This window comes from Miniopterus natalensis, chromosome 10 (genome assembly GCF_054644295.1).
Source record: "Miniopterus natalensis isolate mMinNat1 chromosome 10, mMinNat1.hap1, whole genome shotgun sequence".
NCBI lineage: Eukaryota > Metazoa > Chordata > Mammalia > Chiroptera > Miniopteridae > Miniopterus > Miniopterus natalensis.
Genome location: NC_142090.1, coordinates 41,660,592 through 41,683,207, shown reverse-complemented (window position 1 = coordinate 41,683,207; position 22,616 = coordinate 41,660,592). Strand labels below are relative to the sequence as shown.

General features: G+C 40.5%; 1 protein-coding gene across 1 annotated transcript in view; it reads right to left on the bottom strand.

Moving 5' to 3' along the window:
* Window positions 1-15,652: 15,652 nt before the first annotated feature.
* LAMB4 (laminin subunit beta 4) overlaps window positions 15,653-22,616 on the bottom strand; it is a 103,345-nt gene continuing 96,381 nt past the window's right edge. The window contains 1 exon segment of the mRNA XM_087820864.1: window positions 15,653-15,783. Within this exon segment, the coding sequence (XP_087676990.1) occupies window positions 15,653-15,783 (131 nt within the window).

The following is a 22,616-nucleotide window of genomic DNA, read 5'->3' as shown; positions in this document are numbered from 1 at the left end:
TTTTACATTCTGATTAATATGTTTGATATAAATTGTGGTAAGCTTGCTTTGTCTAACAAAGTTCATTCAGTTGGCAGGCTGAATCCGAGGCAGGTTGGTAGAGCAGTAGAAGCCTTCTCGAATGGCCACTCACAGCATTTAATGAGTACAGCTAAAGATCATATGTAGGTTCAAGTTATTCCCCAGAAGAGAAGTTAGGTGCTCATGGATGAGCAGGTGTTTAGGAAAGTTCTGTTTGGCTGCTTTAATGTTGGAGGCAGAGGGGAAAACCTTCTTTTACTCTATCACAAGGAGCTAGAAGAAACAGGGTTGAAGGCAGGAAGCTTGGTTGCTAAAAGCTTATAATGGGAAAAACCTGTGAGAACTCTTTGACCAAAGTTCTTAAATTCTTCACTTTTCTGAAGTACCAAAATCAGGGCTGGGAAAGAACTTTTAGTTAGAAGCATAAACTGAATGAAATAAATGTCCTATTCAAGCTTAGTTTGGGGGGAAGAGTGGGTGTGTATGTGCCAGGGTTTGTATGCAGGAGGGTTTGATTAAACTAATTTGTTTAATGGCTAAGGGTTACTGAGAAACCTACAAATTATAGTTGCATTTATATAAATTTTGCATAAATCTTAAGTATATAAAAACACATGCCTTTATATTTATATATAACATGTTTTCAAATGTGTCCTTTGATGCTTTAGGCTTAGCCATTTAATGCAATTGCTTTTTCCTAGACAAAGCTTAATTGAACAAAAAGGAGAGGCTTCCCTTCAGTGTGGCTCCGTGAGCTATGCCTGGAAAGTGTAGCTGTTGCCCATCTTTGAGGCCATGACCTTCATTTGGGAGTGGCTCACCCTAATTCATGGCTGTGTGACTTGGAAAATATCAAGTCCTGTATACAAACATACATGGCAGAGAAAAGTGAGAGTGGCCAAGGGCAAAGGGAAGAGGCTAGATTGGAGAGTGGAGAAAGAAAGACAGACCAAGAGAATGAATAGTCGTGTGAGAACAACTCCTTGGTTGGGGGCAGTTTTTAGTGGGAGGAGTTTGCAGAGAGAGATTTTCAACAGCTGCCATAGAGTATGGTATTTACTGAAAGTGGGGGAAAAGATTTTTGTCCGTGCATGTGTCCTATTCCCTTCTGACATTTTTCCTATAAATACTGAGGCAAATATTTGAATAGTTCTCAATTACATTTTTAGAGGGGCTGAACCGTATGGTGATCTGGTTTCATGTTCCATTTGAAAAACTGTAATTCAGCGATGGTCCAAGGACTGCCTGGGCCAGGTAGTCCAGGGGAGTCAGGCCCAGACAGCTTTAACCCACAAGGTCATTGTGCCTCTCCAGATCAAGTTGCCCTTCTTCTGTGCCCCAGGAGGCTGACCTACATGGGAACATCAACCTGGTTCCTTGGTTCAGCAAGTGAAAGCACTAACAAGAGGTTGGACAGGGGAGGAGAGTGACATCTGGGTGTTTATGCCCGAGGATTCTCCTCAGGGCTGTCACGGCTGACTGCATCCTTTGACCAGAGATCATTGCTCCTGTTAGGTGGCCCTCCTACACAGTCTGTCTTCAATATGCAGTTGTCCCTGTTTAAGGGTAGCGATGACCCCCTGACCAATGCTGGCTCAGGGATGCTGCATTGTCCTTTATGACTTTCTTCCACCCTGTCCACATCTTTGTAAACAGTCCCCTCAATAAACTGTCCCAGCTCATGTCCTCATCTCCTGCTGGGCCATGATGGTACAGTCAACCAGGGAGCTAGTATTGTCATCTACATGGTGACAGCTGGCTCACCATATTTGGGCACAATTGAAGGGGGAAAAAACAAATTGAGGGTATGTTAGTTTCCTATTACTGCTGTAATCAATTATGACAAACATAGTGGCTTAAAACAGCACAACTTCATCTTACTGTTCTGTAGGTTAGAAGTCTAATACAGGTCTCATTGGGCTAAAATCAAGATATCAAGGTGTTGCATGGCTGTGTTCGTTTCTGGAAGCAGTGGAGGAGAATCCCTTTTCTTGCTTTTTCTGGCTTTTAGGGGCCACTTACATTCTTCCATCTTCAAAGTCAGCAACATCAGGCCAAATCCTTCTCATGCTAACATCTCTCTGACTCTCTTCTGCCTCCTTTTGCTTTCAAGGACCCCTATGGTTACATTGGGTGTCCCTGGATAATCCAGGACAATTGCCCCATCTCAAGGTCAGCTGACTAGTACCTAAATTACATCTGTAACTGTCATTTCTTTTTTCCATGTAATGTATCATACAGGTTACAGAGATTAGAACATGAACATCTTTTGGGGCTATTATTCTACCTACCACAGAGGCAAATAGCTTCCTTTTAAGGTTGTGCCCTTGAAGTTGGACACAATGCACTCACTAACATTCTGTTGGCCAGAATTTAGTCACATGGCCACATTGAACCTGCCAGGGAGGTTGAGAAATATAGTCTAAGTGGGCAGCCATGTGCCCAGTTAAAATATGTAGGGGTTCTGTTAGCAAAAGAATGGGGAGAATGGATATTGCACAGCACCTTCTAGCCTATGCACCATCAGGCTCATTTTTCTTGCTGGTTTTCCTTCACTTCATTTTGCCCCATGGTGCTTTTGGCTAATTCTACTCACCTACTGGCCCTGAGCTGCCCTTCACCTGGTAGTGGTTTCTAATTTAGGAGAGGACATAGAATTGTTTTCCTTATGGACCACACTGGCTATGGCATATTCACTTGTTTCCTGACCTTCATAATGATTTCCTGATGTGCCTGGCTGGGTTACAAATGTTTCTACTTGGCTTCTGGTAGCAGGGTTTCCTCATGCTTACTGACCCACGCATGTCATGTGTGACCTCCCCAGTCCACTGTCCACGTCTTGCTCTATCTTCCACATTCAGTGATTTAGAGCCTGTCTGCCTGCCTCCATCATTGCCAGTCTCAGCCCCTACAGGCCTGATCCCTACTCTCAGTCCCAACCTTGGCTCTCTAACTCCTGCCCTTCACTCAACCCCTGCACTGAGATGCTCAGATTTCAATCCAGATGTCTCTATGTTGGTCTCTCACACACCTCAACTGATCTCCTAGTGTTGGGTAGATGTTGTGTTCACTCAACTCAAATTTAGAGGAAACTATTAGAATAATTATAACAGAGGCTAAAAAAATACATGCATGTGAATCCATGTAAATATTTTAATGAAGAATTAAAATGTATATTCTAATTATTATTGGTTGACAATCATGTGTAGGTGCTTTACATAGTTTAATTTATTTAACCTTTTTTCTGCTCACATCAAATTATCTTTCTTAGCTAGGAGGCAGACCCAGGCCTTCTACCATAAAGCTGATGGAGCATCTAGGCAGAATACATGGATCTAAAACCAAGAGTGAAAATATATGATGCTGCTCACAATTATATCCAAATGACTTAGAGGCAAAATTTTACTCCATGTACCTAAGACTTTGGGTTCTGGTATCTCAGGAAGCATGTTTTTACTGAATGACACAACAGTTGTTCCAGTGAATTGAAGTACAGACCCAGCTATTTCAGTCTCCCCGTGCTAAAGGATAAATAGGTGCAAGAAGGGGGGGATTATACTTCTGACTGGGGTAATTATCTTGACTCTTAAAGGGAAATAGATCCACAGTGGCAGCAGGGCAGGGTGTGGCTAGATCTAGACAATCTAGTCCTGCCATGCCCAGAAAAAAATGTAGCATAAGAGCACTCTACCCCTACATACGCTGGACCTCCAAAGGCTCAGGATCCTCCGGAAGGTAGGTTTGAGTCACTCTACCCGGTGAAGAGATGCTTGCTGAAGGCAGAGGAAACATGGAATGAGTAGCAATGAGTAGTTGGCATTTGCAATCCCAACTACAGTCTCTTGAAGTTATAGAAATGAGATCTCAACCTGTTTCTCAATATGCGATGTTTTGTATGTACTTATATTTTTTAATTACAAAAGATAAAATATATTTAATTTCTTCTTTTTTATCCTCACCTGAGGATATTTTTCCCTTTGGCTTTTCAGAGAGAGTGGAAGGGGCAGAAAGAGAGAGAAGCATCGAGAGAGAGAGAGAGAGACATCAATGTGAGAGACACATCGATTGGTTGCCTCCACATGTGCCCCTCCCGGAGCCAGGGTTCGAGCCTGCAACCAAGGTGCGTGTCCTAGGCCAGAATCGAACGTAGGACCCTTCAGTCCATGGGCCAATGCTCTAATAACCGAGCCAAACCAACTAGGGCTTTAATTTCTTTTTTATCTCGCTTCTTTCCCCTCACTATTCTATACTTGGTGGATATTGGTGATGAACGCTATCATTTTCAATACAAGTTGCGATATTTCAAGATAGAATTATTACAAAAGTGTTAACGGAAGAGCGCAGCTGGAGACCACAGTCTAAGAGCTGGTACACCTACTGAGTGATGAGACTTGGGGGCGGTTCCCTGGAAGACAGGGTGGGTGTGCTCTCAGGTGGCTAAGTGAATGCAACATTACATTTGCTAGAAACATTTGTTTTTCTTTTGGGAAAAAATTGGATGAAAAAATGTATTATGATATTAAATGGAAGTCAAAGAAGTAGGCTATAATGGACCTTTGCAATTTTTTGATGCCTGGCATAAAAATCCTTTCTACCTTGGAAAATTCCAAAGATAGGTGGAGGCAAAACTCCCCTTCCACTACCAAAGTCAAAGGGGGCAGAGATTCTCTTCTCACTGCCTGGCTGTGCATTAATAGCCAATTGGATATTTTTACCAGGGACGCTGAGTCATGAGAGAGTGACACAAGATGCTGCGATAAGTGGAAGTTAATGGGATGGTGGAGAGTGTCCAGCAAGGCCAGCATTAGCATCTTGACCCGAGTGTTCCTGAGGTGTGATCTTGGTGAATATTACCAGATGCACAATTGTATTTGGTTACATTTTCTTCAACCATTTCTTCAATTTTATGTGCTGTGATATATCTTTTCTGTAAATTCCTTTTCTGCTTAATAAAACTATCATTGGTTTTAAGTGTTTGCCACCAAGAATTCAGACTGGTAAAATAGTAATATTAACTGTTATTGTTAGTTATTTGGATTCTTTGCATTGTTAACATAAGTAGTGCTACAACGAATTAGTCACAAAGCTCCCCCCACATATTTAAGATATTTTATATTTAATATCTTTAAAAAATTGTTTTAATTTTTCTTTTTTAAAATATCAACATTTTTTTACTGGCACGTGCATTTTTGATCAATCCTTAAATACCTGTTTATCTACTTAGTGGGTTATCTATAACAGGTTATTAATCCAGGGTGAGTCCACCTTGCTTCACAGCAGAGTACTTGTTCTGCTGTCCTCCTATCCACTGGATGACTTTCAGGCAATGCTAATTAATATTCATACACTCCTAAGCAAAATGAAATCAAGTAGTAAGTCTGATTTTTTTTTTCTGTGTGAAGGCAGATTTTTTTATTTACTTCAAACAAAATAATACATTGCAACAGATTGAATGTGAAAGCAGATATGGGAATGCAGCTGTTTGCTAAGAGATTTTAAAAAGTATAATGTCACTCTTCATTATATAAAAGATACTGTTCACTGAACCTTTGCCTTGGTCACATCTTAAACAACTGATACAGCAAGTAATAGAAGTTAGGATGACTTATCTGACATTACTGAGGAATGAGGTTCTTTACATATGTACATTTTAAAAAAGATTAACCAATGTTATTATTTTCAACACCAAAGTTTAAAATAAAAAAACATAACCACTTTTTACTTGCAGTCTTTTCAAACTGTATCACATACTTCCTAACCTCATCAGACTGCAGTCCCCGGAGGCCCATGGAGAGGATTGGCCCTTGCCCTTGATTCTCCAGATTACTGTGCTTTTTCATGGCTGGGGAATTTTCTGTCTCTCCAGAACTCCATGGAGCTTCCTAATTGGAGGACAGAAACTCTCCCCTCTTTAACCCTTTCCACACTCTCTGGCCTGTGACTTTAAAGTCTCTGACCACTTAAAAAAAAAGAGAGAGAGAGCAACTGAATGTTGCTCTTGCAGACAGGTAACTGTGGTTGTAAAATTTAAGTTTATCATTTATACAAAGTTGAAAGTCAGTATCCTGGTGGGAAAGATAGAGTGTCTTCCACCCTCTACATTAGAGTTAACAACCTAGATTTCATGACAGCTGTATTTGTCAATTTCTTGGTTCATTCTGTGTGCCATTTGTTGGTGGAGGTTCCCAAGTCCAAGTGCTAGGTATGTGGAGCATTACAATCATGTATTTCAAGAGAGATTTCTGGGGTGGCTCTTCTAATAGAAAAGCATCCTTCTATTCTTCAGAATCTCCAGGGAAAGTGCAATTTTCTTCAATAACCTACATTTTAAGAAATTTCATATTATGTATAATCCTAAAGCCCCTTTGTTGGATTTTAAAATCCATCTTTGATGAGACAGTCCTTAATAGAAATGGTTCCATCTACTTTTCCTCTTTCATATATCAATGCTGATGTATACTACTTCTTATTTAAAAGTGTAGGGCCAAATTCCCTTAAAATAATCCCATTGAAGAATAGTAAGCAGACGCAGTGTGCTCTATTATATACCATACATGCCAAAATGAAACAATCTGATCTTTTATACTAAACTGCATAATTGCTAGTCTTTTAGAAACAAGTAACAGATTTACAACAGATATGCTTGCAGACAATTATGAAAAGTAGTTCAATATTTAGTTTTTGAATATTGTTCCAGTGCCATTTGGAGAAAACAGAATCCTTTGGATGACAGAATAAATATGTAGGAAAGTGGATGTAAAAACAAGTTACATTTTGAATTCATGCATTTTATTCAGAATAGAATAAAACAAACCCAAATAAAATACAGAAAAACTAGTACATAGCACCTATATTTATTCCATTCTAGTATTAGACATATGATTTATTTATTTTAATTTGTTTAATTCTATTTATTTTTATTTTATTTTATCATGGTAAGAGCATTTAAGCTGAGATCTACCTTCTTTTATTTTTTACATTTTTAAATTTTATTTTTGTGTAAAATATTACAGATGTCCCTTTTTCTCCCCAATACCTGTTCCACCCTGTCCCTCTCCCCGCCATTGTCCGTGTCCTTGGGTTGTGCATATATGCATATAAATTCTTTGGTTACTCTCTCCCCCTCCACCCACCTGTCCTTCTCCATCCCTCTGACATTCATCAGTCTCATCTATGCTTCCATGTCATTGAATCTATTCTGTTCCTCAGTTCATTAAGTTCTTTAGATTCCACGTATAAGCGAGATTATGTGATCTTTGTCTTTCTCTGTCTGGCTTATTTCACTTAGCATAATATTCTCCAGGTCCATCCATACTGTCCCAAAGGGTATGAGATTCTTCTTCTTTACAGCTGCGTAGTATTCCATAGTGTAAATGTCCCACAGCTTTTTTATCCACTCATCTACTAATGGACACCTGGGCTGTTTCCACATCTTAGCTATTGTAAACTGTGCTGCTATGAACATTGGGGTACATACATTCTTTCTGATTAGTGTTTCAGGATTCTTAGGATACATTCCTAGGAGTGGAATCACTGGGTCAAATGGCAGCTCCATTTCTAATTTTTTGAGGAACCTCCATACTGTTTTCCATAGTGGCTGCACCAGTCTGCATTCCCACCAGCAGTGTACTAGGGTTCCCCTTTCTCCACACCCTCGCCAGCACATGTCCTTTGTTGATTTGTTGATGGGAGCCATTCTGACAGGTGTGAAGTGATACCTCATTGTGGTCTTAATTTGCATCTCTCTGATGATTAGCGACTTTGAGCATTTTCTCATGTGTCTCTTAGCCATCTGTGTGTCCTCTTTGGAGAAGTGTCTATTCAAGTCCTTTGCCCATTTCTTAATTAGGTTGTTTGTCTTCCTCTAGCTGAGCACTGTGAGTTCTTTGTACACTTTGGAAATTAGCCCCTTATCAGATACATCCTTGGCAAATATGTTTTCCCAGATCGTGGGGTTCCTTTGTATTTTGAGGCTGTTTTCTTTTGCTATACAGAAGCTTTTTAGTTTGATGTAGTCCCATATGTTTATTTTTCTTTTGTTTCTCTTGCCCTAGGAGTTGTATCAGTGAAAAGCCCACTACGTGGGATGTCTGTGACTTTACTGCCTAAGTTTTCTTCCAGGATTTTTATGGTTTTGTGACTTACATTTAAGTGTTTTATCCATTTTGAGTTTATTTTTGTGTATGGTGAAAGTTGGTGGTCTAGTTTCATTCTTTTGCATGTACCTGTCTAATTTTCCCAGCACCACTTATTGAAGAGACTGTCTTTACTCCATTGGATATTCTTGCCTCCTTTGTCAAATATTAACTGACCATAATGGCGTGAGCCTATTTCTGGGGTCTCTGTTCTGATCCATTGATCTATATGCCTGTTGTTGTACCAATACCAGGCCGTTTGATTACAGTGGCTTTGTAATACAGTTTGATATCTGGCAACTTGATCCCTCCCACTCTGTTCTTTTTTCTCAAGATGGCTGCAGCTATTCAGGGCCTTTTTTGGTTTCCATATAAATTTTTGAAATGTTTGTTCTAGGTCTGTGAAATATGTTTTTGGTATTTTCATAGGAATTGCATTGAATTTATAAATTGCTTTGGGTAGTATGGACATTTTAATGATATTAATTCTTCCAATCCATGAGCATGGTATATTCTTCCACTTGTTTAAATCTTTCTCTATTTCTTTTTTCAGTGTCATGTAGTTTTCCAAGTACAGGTCTTTTACATCCTTGGTTAAGTTTATTCCTAGGTATCTTACTTTTTTAGTTGCTATAGTAAATGGTATTGCTTTTTTAGTTTCTCTCTCTGGAGGTTCATTGTTGGTGTATAAGAATGCCATTGATTTCCGGATGTTGATATTGTATCCAGGTACCTTGCCAAATTCGTTTATCAAATTTAGAAGTACTTTGATGGAGTCTTTAGGGTTTTCCATGTACAATATCATGTCATCTGCAAATAATAACAGTTTTACTTCCTCCTTTCCAATTTGGATACCTTTTATGTTTTCTTCCTGTCTGATGGCTATGCCAAGGAATTCTATGTTGAATAAGAGTGGAGAAAGTGGACATCCCTGTCTTGTTCCTGTTTTCAATGGAAATGTTTTTAGTTTTTGCACATTGAGTATGATGTTGGCTGTAGGTCTGTCATATATGGCCTTTATTATGTTGAGGTATGATCCCTCTATTGCCACTTTGCTGAGAGTTTTTATCAGCAATGGGTGCTGGATTTTGTCGAATGCTTTTTCTGCATCTATTGGTATGATCATAGGACTTTTGTCCTTCATTTTGTTTATGTGATGTATCACATTTATTGATTTGCGAATGTTGTACCAGCCTTGCATCCCCGGAATAAATCCCACTTGGTCATGATGTATGATCTTTTTAATGTATTGCTGGATCTGGTTTGCTAGTATTTTAGTGAGGATTTTTGCATCTATGTCATTAGGGATATTGGCCTGTAATTTTCTTTCTTTGTAGTGGCTTTATCTGGTTTTGGGATTAGGCTGATGCTGGCCTCATAAAAAGAGTTTGGGAGTTTTCCCTTGTGTTGAATTTTCTGGAATAGTTTGAATAGAATAGGTGTTAATTCTCCTTTGAATGTTTGGTAAAACTCACCTGTAAATCCATCTGGTCCAGGACTTGTGTTTGCTGGGAATTTTTTGATTACTGCATCCATTTCATTAGTTGTTATTGGCCTATTCAGGTGTTCTGCCTCTTCTTGATGCAGCTTTGGAAAGTTGTATGCTTCTAGTAATTTGTCCATTTCCCCCATGTTGTCCAATTTGTTGGCATATAGTTGCTCATAATATTTTCTTATAATCCTTTGTATTTCTGTTGGGTCAGTTGTTATATCGCCTCTTTCATTTCTGATTTTATTTCTTTGGGTCTCCCTTCCTTAATGAGTCTGGCTAATGGTGCATAAATCTTATTTACCTTTTCAAAGAACCAACTCTCGGTTTCATTGATTTTTTTCTATTGTTTTTTTAGTCTCTATGTCATTAATCTCTGCTCTGATTTTTATTGTTTCCTTCCTTCTACTTTCTCGGGGCTTTTCTTACTGTTCTCGTTCTAGTTCTTTTAGTTGTTGTGTTAGATGGTTCATTAGATCTTTTTCTTGTTTCTTGAGATAGGTCTGTAATGCTATGAATTTTCCTCTCAGCACTGCTTTTTCTGTGTCCCATAGGCTTTGGGTTGTTGTCTGTTCATTTTTGTTACTTTCCTTGAAGTGTTTGATTTCTTCCTTTATCTCCTTGGTAATCCATTCATTGTTTAATAACATGCTATTTAGCCTCAACATGTTTGAATATTTTTGAGTTTTTTTATAGTGGTTGATTTCTAGTTTCATGGCATTGTGATCCAAGAAGATACTTGATATGATTTCGGTCTTCTTATATTTGTAGAGACTTGCCATGTGCCCTAACATGTGGTCTATTTTTGAGAATGTTCCATGTGCACTTGAGAAGAATGTGTATTCTGCTGCTTTGGGGTGAAATGTTCTGTAAATGTCAATTAAATCCATTAGGTCTAGTGATTCATTTAAGGTCTGCGTTTCCCTGTTGACTTTTTGTCTTGATGATCTGTCCAATGCTGCAAGTGGGGTGTTAAAGTCCCCCATTATGATTGTATTGCTGTGGACCTCTCCTTTAAAGTCCCCCAAGAAATTTTTTATATATTTAGTTGCTCCTGTATTGGGTACATAAATGTTCATAAGGGTTATTTCCTCCTGTTGGATTGATCCCTTTAGTAATATGTAGTGACCATCTTTGTCTCTTGTTATGGTCTTTATTTTGAAGTCTGTTTTGTCAGAAATAAGAATTGCTACTTCAGCTTTCTTTTCCTTTCCATTTGCATGGAATATTTTACTCCATCCCTTCACTTTTAGCCTGTGTGAGTCTTTTTCTCTCAGGTGGGTCTCTTGTAGACAGCATATATTTGGGACCTGTTTTCTTATCCATTCAGCTACCCTTTGTCTTTTGATTGGCCCATTTATTCTGTTTACATTTAAGGTTACTATTGTTATCAACTTATTTAATGCCAGTTTCCTCCTTTATGCTGATGTACCTTTCTCTCCCTATTCCTTCTTTTTCTTAAAGCAGTCCTTTTAGCATTTCTTGCAATGCTGGTTTAGTGGTACTGAACTCCTTTAGCCTTTTTTTGTCTGGGAAGCTCTTTTTTTCACCTTCAATTTTAATCTTGGTTGCATGTTCTTGCTTTTCATTACTTGCAGAACTTCACGTCACTCCCTTCTGGCCTGAAGAGTCTCTGTTGAGAAATCAGCAGTTAGCCTTATGGGGGTTCCCTTGTAGGTCACTGCTTGTCTCTCTCTTGCAGCCCTTAACATTTTCTCTTTGTCCTTGACATTTGCCATTTTAATTATGATGTGTCTTGGAGTGGGTCTCTTTGGGTCCGTCTTTTTGGAACCCTCTGTGCTTCCTGAACTTGTGTGGCTTTCTCCCTCACCAATCTAGGGAATTTTTCTATCATTATTTCCTCCACCAAGTTCTCTATCCCTTGCTCTCTTTCCTCCCCCTCTGGCACTCCTACAATGTGAATGTTGTTTCACCTCATGTTGTCCCAAAGCTCCCTTAGCCTGTCCTCATGCTTTTTGAGTGTTTTTTCTTTTTGTTGCTCTGATTGTGTGATTTTTTCTACCTTGTCTTCTAAGTCACTTATTCTATCCTCTGCTTCATTGAGCCTGCTTTTAATTCCTTCCAGTGCATTCTTGATATCAGATACAGCATTCTTTATCTCTGTCTGAGTTTTATTTATGTTATGTATCTCTTTTTTCTTATTTTCACTACGGTCCTTAATCTTATCATCTAGTATCTTCCTAAGTTCCTTGGACATCTTCATCATCCATACTCTGAACTCCATTTCTGATAACTTGCTTAACTCCATCTCATCAAAGTCTTTTACTGGCAATGTTTCCTTTTCTTTAATTTGGGGGTTCTTTGTCTCCCCATTTTGTTAGGTCTTAGTGTTTGTATCTATATATTAGATATATTTGCTTTCCCCAAGTCTTGTGGAATGGGATTTTGTCTTGTGGGACCAGTGGAGCCCAGAGGTGTGTTTTCCTTACACCTCTGAGCTCTTTGTTCTAGGTGATTCCCTCTTGTGGGTGTCCCTCTTGTGGTGTGTTTTTGTTCTCCTGTTGTGGTTGGGTCTAGATTGTCGTTGATCAGTCCTTGGGAGGACTGTCCTCTCAGGTTTGCTAACTGTGTCTCACCTCCAACCTCATCATGTAAGCTGTTGTACAGGTGCTGGCAAAGCAGGACAATACACAACTAAACTTCCAGGAAAGGAGAGGTATCTTACAAAATATCTTTACAGTCACAATGAAAGCAACCCATGTGAAAATAGAACTGGGAGAGTGAAGGTAGAACACGAGTACACACACACACACACACACACACACACACACACACAAATGCTTAAAAAAAAGAGAAAGAAAAGTAATGCTTAGAGAGAGATGTATATTGTTGTTAATACTGGTGAAAATTTAGAAAATATAATAAACTAAAATGTAAAAAATAGAGAAGCTACTGGGAGATAACAGAAGCAGAGAAAAGATTCTGAATGAAGGGCCAGAAAAAAATTAAGGGAGAGAATAGGAATAGGATAATAGTTGAAAATGAGAAAACAAAAATACAGTAAAAAGAATAAGAGAAACTAATAATCAAACAGGAAGACAGAAGGGAGGATAATGAAAGAATGAGAGAAAAGTAGAAAAAGAAAAAAGAAAAAGAAAAATAAGTTATGCCAATGGATCGAGAGAAGATAGAGAGATATAGCCCAGGCAGGGAGAAAGTCCGGTAAGAGATTTGGTGGAAACTATAGAGGAAAGCAGTAAACTTCGTTATAATAATAAAGTCCCAGTCATTAAGCAGGGATATCAAGAAAGTCTTGATAATTGAAGCAAGGATAAAACAAAACAAAGCAAATAAAAATAACTAAACTAAAAACAAGCTAAGCAAGAGAAAATTCTTTTATAAAAAAGAGAGAAAAATTTAGTTAAAAGTGTTTTTTAAAAAAATTAAGAAAAATTATTATAAATTTAAAAAAGAAGGAAAAACAAATAAATTTTCCCCCTTTCTCTTCTTCCTAAGGCAAAAAGAGAAAAAGCAAACAAGCAAACACAAAGAAACCACACAAAAAAAACAAAACCAAAACCAAACAAAATAAAAAAACAGAAGAAAAAAAGACAATCATGTGGGTTTCTTCTGGGCTGCTTATGTTTTCTGTGTTGTCTGTGCCTCGCTCTTTTGTATACTGATCTCAGTTCTCCTGGGAGGTACTTGTGTATCACCCAATGTGAGGAGCCAACTAGGTTTGACTCTCGTGTCCTTAGGTAGATGGTTGATCTGAGGCTCTCTGGATCATCTCCTCTTGTCAGCTGTTTTGCAACCTTGTAGTTGCCTGGTCTTGCTCCAGAGTCTTCTGTGGAGTCTTTAGGGTGCAGGGTGGCTAGTGTAGCTCAGGGTATCAGTCCCCTTACTTAGAGGTTTTGCTGTCAGGCGCTCACTGTGGGGAAGTTAGTCTCTGCTCCACAGCCAGCTCCTCAGTCCCTATCTTGTCCTCTGATTCTAGTTCCCCATGCTCTGTCCTGCTGCAGCTTCAGATTGATTTCAGCCTGTTGCCTTTTCTGTATGGGCTGTTTCAGCAGCCTGGGCTCAATGGGTTCGATTAAAAAAACATTCTGGTAAGCCCTTTGCCTGCCCAGCCCCCAGCAGGGGTTTTCAGCATTTCCTACAGTTCCCAAACAACGGTCCCTGAGAATCTTATTCTTGTAGAGTCCTCCTGTGAGCTGCTCTCCCTTCCCCCTCAGGACTGTGCCCTTTGGGGGTATCTGTGGCCTCAGTGAGTGGGCACAGTGCTCTCGGGCTGCAGGAGAGGCAGGCGGGCTCTGCCTCTTCCTTCCCAGCTCTGGTTGGCCAGTCACACCAGGCCCGCCCCTCAGACCGTCTACTGTGCAGACCCCAATCCTAGCCTCTGCTGGTCTGTCCTCACAGTGCATGCCCGGAAGGTGGCAGCCAGTTCCATGATCCGACTCAAAAACTCACAAAGCAACACACAAGCAGAGTCCACCCTGCAAGGTCCTGCACCCACATGCCAAGGCACCCAGCAGGAGGTGACCCAAAGTCACCTCCACGCAGCTCCCTGCACCACTGGCCTCAGCAAAGCCGGGGCAGCTTCACGTACCACCAAGGCACCCCTCAGGGCTGGTCATAGATCCCAGCCTCTCGGCACCAGGAGCTCAGGGCATGAAGGCTCCTCCCATTCCCCATGCCACACAGATTCATTGCTTCTGGGGCTCAACACAACGCCTTACAGGGAGGCAGAGGGTCCCCATGTGCAGCCACTCTGCGCAGTCCTCTGGTCCCTTACCACTCAGGTGCCACACACTTTGGGACAGCCCTTCCTATGGCCGGCACCCTGAGCAGGAGAGGCCTGTCACAACTTCCACTAGAAACTTTGTTTTGCTGGGAAGGCGCCATCCACCATTAGAGGCTTTGTTCCCTAGGAAGGTGCTGTCCCCTCCTTGCAGACTCACCATTCCCCTGGGTCCCTTTGCGCAGGGTGCTCCTTCCCCTCTCGTCTGCTCCAGGTGTGATATCCCCATTTTTGGAGTCTGGTCTGCACTCCCGAGAGGAGGGAGCTTTGCAGCCTCTAAGCCTCTGGTGTCGGAGCCCAGCACAGGCTTCAGGGGGGTCTCCCCCTCTCTATGTCCCCCCTTTCTTTTCAGACTCTGTGATGTTTCTTCAGTGCTCCCCACTCGCACTCCATCCACTCAGGTATGTTTCTCTGTTTTTTCTTTTTTAAATATATCTTTATTGATTTCAGAGAGAGGAAAGGAGAGGGAGAGAGAGAGAGATAGAAACATCAATGATGAGAGAGTCATTGATCGAACCCGTAACCCAGGCATGTGCCCTGACCGGGAATCGAACCCCGATAACCTGGATCCTAGGTCGATGCTCAACCACTGAGCCACGCCCAGCCGGGCGTGTTTCTATTGTTTCTAAGCTGGCTACATAGGATTTTAGGAGTAAATCGAGTCTGTGGCTGGGAGCGGGGGTGCTCTTCTGCTTCTCACAGTGACGCCATCTTCCCCATCCTCAAGATCTACCCTCTTAATACATCTTTAAGTGTACAATACATTATTGTTAACTGCACCTATAATGTACAGCAGATCTCTAGAACTTATTTATCTGGCTTAGCTGAAACTTTATGCCAGTTGGTTATTAACTCCCCATTCTCCACTACCCCTAGCCTCTGACAATTTCTTTAAACAGTTAGGTTGATTTGACTGAAATTAGTATTAGTAAATAAAATACTTATTTAGATTTGTACTTGTTACATGTAACTAATTGTTTTTAAGTTATGAAAAGCAAGAAGAAAGGTACCTGAAACCAGAGACAACCTCTCTATATCTCCCTTTCTATTCCACATGTAAAGAGGTTTTTCCTTGGCCCAGTGTCACTCCCCAGACACAATGAGCAGATGTAGCAAGGAGAGGGCTCCAGGCAGGGGAGGCAGAAGAGACTGACCATTTTGTTTCCCAAGTTCAGCACAGCTCCTCGGGTTTGCTCATCAGAAACCAGAAACAAAGGCGTAGGCTTTTGCACTTTAACTCTAACTCTAGCATGTTGTATATTTATTTTCTTGCTCAACAATTTCATTTTTAATGGCACTGACTTGATCTTCCACCTGTTTCAGTTGACCAGCTTTTTCTTGCTTACTTAGATTCAAATCTTGGATCTTTTCTAAATCTGAAAAAAGAAAATGAAGTGAATGATATATTTCCATTTGATAAATACCTCCTAAATGCCCATGTGATACCAAACACAGGGATTTATGTGTCTCATGAAGATATATTTAGTTTTGTATTTTCATTCATTAGATAAAACTTTCCCCCCCCACCAGACTTCTCAAGGTTTTCATATAAGTCAGAGTAGACAAATTGATACTTTTGTCTAAAAGTATTTTATATCTAAAGGCATTTATCAATGTGAATCTATAGCTAGTTAGAATTTATTAGAAATGAAGACACAGATGACAGGCCTTGGACTGGATCTGGTGAAGTGCTATATTTCCAAAGGCTTGTTCTTTCTGTTTTAACTGTGTTTTTCACTTTAGGGTTTCCCAATCTTTCAGTAAAAAGGACTGACATTTTAACTTCATTATCCTCTGCTAACATGGAAGTCATTGAACAGTAAAAGCAAAGTGATGCCTTACTTGGCTTCCCTCCTGTCTGTCTATCTGTCCATCTGTTCATCCATCCGTCCATTCATCCATTTATCCATTCTTCAACCAACAAGGAGTGGGGGAGATTAAAGATGGGGGCAGACTGAGTGGAAGCTACACTGACGCTCTCCTGGGATCAAACTGGAATTACAATTAAAATATAGAAAAAACATGCTAAATAATCAACTGCAACTGCAGGCAAGTTGGAGAGCACCCTCATAACCAAGGAGGAAAACTGGAGACCTCATAGAGACTGGTAGGAAGTGTGGAGACATGAGAGGTTTGGCTGATCTCCCACAGGCAGCAGCTAAAGGCCCAGAGGGATATCTCAGCTGTGGAGGGTTCCCACTAAGGACTCTACGGCCTAAACCCCAGGCTGGACTTCCCAGCCAAGAGCATGAGAACTGAGAAAGGTGCCCACATAACATTTGGCTATGAAAAGCAGCCAGGTTTCTGTCTGCCAGGGAGAGATGGCTGGAAGTGCAGGCACCCTCTTAAAGAACCAACACACAAAGTTTTGTGTGTAGCCACTCACCTTGGGCTACCAGCAGAGAGAAGGCAGCATGAACTGAGGCTATGTGAGGAGACTCTAGGGTTGTACACCCTGGAGATAGAGCTTAGAGGGCACCCCCCTGGATTCCTCTGTTGAGTCATTCCCCCGTACAACAGTGGACATCTTTCATAGTCAGACATTTACCTTCCAAGAAGTTTTTGCCTCAGGGAGAAGCAATAGCCTCACCCTGCTGGAAAACCTCTCATCTTACCTAGTGGAGTTTCTATAGGCTGAGGCTCATTAAGAGAATCATATTAATCAGCCTGTAGGCAGAGGCAGACAGAGTGCTTTGAGTCTTTGCCTGATCTGCTTCTAGGCTCAGGCCTTGGAAAAGCAGACTTTGATATGCATTTGGTCCTGTCCAAATGCACCCAGCCCCAACAGAAGGGACCTCAAGCCGTGGGTTGTTGATAGCTTCAAATAGGGTACTCAAGGCCAGTCACATACAATGTCTGACATTGTCTTGCACCAGAGACTTTCCAAAAAGACTGAGAATCCTAGCAGACTTACCTAATACATAGAAACAAACTGAAATAGGCAGCCAAGATGGGGAGACAAAAAACAAGCTCCAAATGAAAGAACAAGAGAAATCTCCAGAAAAGGAGCTAAATGAAACAGAGATAAGCAATCTATCAGATATAGAGCTCAGAATACTGATTGTAAGGACACTCAACAGCATGAAAAAAGATATGGAAAATATAAAAAATGACCAGTCAGAAATGAAGAGTGACATAGCAGAAATAAAGAATACATTGGAAGGAATAAACAGCAGATCAGAGGAAGCTGAGGATCAGATCAGTGAATCAGAAGACAGGGTAGAAAAAAATCACTCAATCAAAGATCCAAAAAGAAAAACAAATAACAGGAGGACAGTTTAAGGTAGCTATGGGACAACATGAAACGTAACAATATTCGCATCATAGGCGTACCAGAAGAGATTGAAAGTAAGGAAGGGTTAGAGGACATGTTTGAAGAAATAATGGCAGAAAATTTCCCTAACATGGTCAAGGAAAATGTCACACAAGTTCAGGAGGCACAGAGAGTCCTAAGCAAGAAGAATCCAAACAGGCCCACGTCCAAGCATATCATTATTAAAATGTCAAAAATTCAAGACAAAGAGAGAATCTTAAAGGCAGCAAGAGAAAAACAATCTGTTATCTACAAAGTGGCTCTCATATGGTTGTCAGCTGACTTCTCATCAGGAACTCTACAGGCCAGAAGGGAATGGCATGAAATATTCAGGATAATGCAAAACAAGGATCTGAAACCAAGACTACTCTATCCAGCAAGACTATCATTCAAAATAGATGGTGAAATAAAGAGCTTCCCAGACAAAAAAAGGCTAAAGGCCTGGCTGGGTGTGGATCAGTGGTTGAGTGTTGGCCTAGGATCCAGGAGATCACGGTTCGATTCCCTGTCAGGGCACATGCCTGGGGTGAGGGTTCCATCCCCAGTCATGGATGTGCAGGAGGTGGCCGATCAATGAGGACTCTCTCATCATTGATGTTTCTATCTCTCTCTCTCCCTCTCCCTCTCCCTTCCTCTTTCTGAAATCAACAAAGATATATTTAAAAAAAAAAAAAAAAGGCTAAAGGAGTTTATCACCACCAAACTAGCATTGCAGGAAATGTTAAAGGGACTGCTGTAATTAGAAGTAGAAATAAAAGCATTGCAAAGAATGTTAAAGAGACTGATGCAATAAGAAGAAGAAATAGAGAAACATAGGCATAAAGAATTAAAATGGCAATAAACAAGGACCTATCAATAATAACCTTAAGGACTTTAAGGGAGAGATCAACAGCAATACAATCATAGTCATGGACTTTAACACCCCACTGACTTCACTGGATAGATATTCCAGACAAAAAATCAACAAGGAAACAGTGACCCTACATGACACACTAGATCAGATGGATTTAATTGATATTTATAGAACATTCCACCCCAAAGCTGTAGAGTATACATTCCTCTCAAGTGCACATAGGTCATTCTCAAAGATAGACCACATGTTAGGACACAAACAAGTCTCTACAAGTTCAAGAAGATTGAAATCATATCAAGCATCTCAGATCACAAGGGCATGAAGTTAGAAATCAACTACAGTAAAAACACTCAAAAACATTCAAACACATGGAAGCTAAATAACATGTTAGTAAACAATGAATGGGTTACCAAAGAGATCAAGAAAGAAATCAAAAACTTCCTGGAAACAAATGAAAATGCACAAACAATGACCCAAAATCTATGGGACACAGTGAAAGCAGCTCAAAAAGCAAGAAAAATTTTTAGTAAATCATCTAATCCTGCAACTTAAAGAATTAGAAAGCTCCCCTGTGAAGCCATCCAGACCAGGGCTTTTGTTTGCTGGGAGTTTTTTTTATTGTTGCTTCGATTTCATCAATTGTTATTAGCCTATTCAGGTTTTCTGATTCTTCCTGATTCAGTTTTACATGATCTTGCTCATATGTAGAGTCTAATAAACAAAATAGACTGAGGAACAAAATAGATCCAGAGACATAGAGTCATGGAACAGACTGATGAGTCCCAGTGGGAAGGCGGGAGTGGGGGAGTGGGTTGGGAGAGATTAATCAAAGAACTTATATGCATATATGCATAAACCATGGACACAGACAATAGTGTGGTAAAGGCTTGGGTAGGGGCAGATGTGGGGTGGAGGGGATCAATGGGGACAAAAAAAGGGGGATTTCTGCAATACTTTCAACAATAAAGATCAATTTCAAAAAGAAACAAATGCTGTAAGCTTAGTCAGCTTGCCATAATGGAAGCCTCACTAAATTGAATTTTGAGGATTATGTTCTCAGTCACTTAGCATCTCTGAGGGCATGTCCTATTCTGTAAAATTGGAATTAAAATCTTTTTTAGTTTTTTTCCCCAAGATAATTGTAAGGATCAAATGAAATAAAGGGTGAAATCATTTGGATAATCAAGTATTCATCTTAGATGACAAAAAAAAAAACCCAACCCAAAATGCAAGGAGTCCATAGAGTAGTGATGGAAGAGGTATAAAGAGCTACGGTTGACAGTGAGGAGACCTTTAGAAAAGAAACTGGCTTTGGGTTAAAGTGGAACTTCTTAAGAAAGGAAGGTAAATGTTCTGCTTCACTGGGTCAGATCAACCTGCCACTCAGCTTGTTTGGGGTAACTGTCAAACTAGCATGTAGCATTTTTAGAGGAAGGAACTGAATTGTGAAGAGATCTGAAACTGCCCTGTGAAGAAAAATGGAATTAACTGGTGATTTTCATATAAAGGAAAGAAGATTCAGCGCATGTGCTATAGCTATATTTAAGTATTTGAGGGGCAGGAAAGCAGAGTAAGTGTGTGGGGATTTTTGTTGTCATCCCTCCCTCCCTCCCTCCCTCCCTCCCTCCCTCCCTCCCTCCCTCCCTCCCTCCCTCCCTCCCTCCCTCCCTCCCTTCCTTCCTTCCTTCCTTCCTTCCTTCCTTCTTTTTCTTTCTTTCTTTCCTTTCTTTCTTTTTGTCAGCCTGAGGAAATAGAATATAACCAACAGGTGAAAGCTCCATGAAGATTGGTCTGAATATAAAGAACTTTCTAGTAGTCACAGCTGCTCAGAGCCTAAAGAGCTGCTATGAAAGGTGGTGAGCATTCTGTCAATAGAAACTCAAATATAGGTCATTTGGAATTGAAAAGGGGATTCAGCATTGAAAATGTATTTCTAAAACAAAAAGACAAGACCCCCATGTTTCTACTACATAAGTTAAAAAGATTGTGCTGGATATTTTTTATTTTCCCCACCAGAGCCAGTCTCCACCCTGCCGTGTGTCCTGGAAAGCTAGCCTCCATGGATGACATCACCTGCTCCCTGACCGCTCTCTGGCTGTCAGTCACACTTGGTTACTGCCAGGTTCTGAGAACTGGGGCGCGCGTGGGGCGGGGGGAGAGAGCAGACTCCTCCCTGTTGAGCAGCAGGTCTGTCAGTTCTTACATCTCTCAGCTCCAGCTCTTGAAGGGTGGCCTCTTCCGTTCCAGCGTTCACAGGCTTACTTTACAGCATTCACAGTCCTGTTTCCCCGGCTCCTTCAGGCTCAGGGATGTTAATGGCTTCTCACTGCTCTGTCATCCAGAACCTCCAGACCTTTGTTTGTTTCCCTTCATTCCTGTGCATTCTTTGTAGTTCCTCCCATCAAGAAGTAGAGTCTATTTATCCTTTACCCCCAAACCAGGTCTGGTTTTGCAAGTTATTTTGACCAATAGAAGGTGGAAGAAATGATGTTGTAGGACCTCAAAAGCCTCACAGCTTCTGTACTTATTCTCATGGAACCTTCAAACAACTGCTGCAAAGCAGCCTAGGACGAAAGACCCCTAGAGAGGTCCAGCCTCTCAGCCAAGTCCGGTCCCTGGTAGACCTGCCAGAAGACCCATCAGCTGAACACAGCTGCTTGGATAGATAACTGAGACAACTCTGTTTATATATACATGATTCAGAATTACATCCAAGTGTGCTTTCTATTTCTTTCTGGGACCCTGACTGACAAAATTCTATGGAGGGACCTTGGCTGCAGACTGGGGTCCATTCTCAACTCTCTCAACTTTGATCTTGCCAAAGTAAGGGCTGCTTTCTGGGATCCCACAAGCATCTCTTCCTAACAGATGGGAACAGGGCACAGGTCTTGTGGCTCAGCCCCTTCTCAAGTGGCAAAGTTGGAAAGATGGCCAAGCCAATGTCTGTCTTTCCTCTCTTGCTGAGTTGTGAAAACAGCATTAACATGAAAAGAGAAAAAGTGGAATGTGTTATTTTAGACCTCTCTAAGGAGAAGTCCCCTAACTTCTCTTCAAACCTAATTTAAGAACCGTGAAAGCTTTAGTCTCTGGGGATAAGTAGAAACAATTTGTACCCTTACATAAAATATAAGGCAGAAAATATTCTCTCCATGGTTTTGCTCTTATAGAAAGAATTGAGGTCTGGGCATAATAGAAGCTGATTTTCATGGTATTGCCTGTGTAACAGAGTATAAGGTAAAAAACATTATGTCTGTCTTTTTGAATCTTTCCGAGTATCTCCTTTTTTAAATTATTAGGAAAATACTGAAAATGAAAAAAATGTCCAGAAGCTCACTACTTTTAAAACAATTATATAAATGTAAAAAGTGTGTTTTCCTCTTCACTCTCCCCCTCCCCAGAGATAACTAATATTAACTGTTTGGTATGTATTTTTCTTTGCTTTGCCCCACACTAATGTTACATTTTCATTTTTTTTCATGTCATAGTGATGATATGAATTTATAAGTGAGGATTTGGAGTTATTTTAAAACTTTGAGAGTTACTTATGTTAAAAATAAATATTGTTGTTTTAAAGTTTTTGGAGACAACACATACAACCAAAAGTAAAACTAGACCTCTAACTCATCATTTGATATTTCACATTGATTTAGAGGTAGTTAAGGACATGATGATTGCCTAGAAAAATCATAAGTATCAGTTGTGGAAAGCAAAAATCCTAATGAACTTTCTGATTGTATGCATTCTAGGTGTGTACACTGTGTGCATCAAAATATCCATTTTGATCAAAATCTTTGTCCAGAATGTGATTCCTTCTGGGTTGCTACCTACGGACCCTGCTAGGTGACCTAGTGCCCTAGAGTCTAAATCACACTGACTCCAAAAAAGTGATTTGCACAAGGGGAGAAAATAAGCAGCATAAGTTAGGACAGGGTTTATCAACCTAAGTACCACTGATACTTAGGGCAGGAGAATCATTTGTCATGGGGAGAGGGGTATCCTGTGCATTATAGGATGTTTAGCAATATCCCTGGCCTCCATCCACT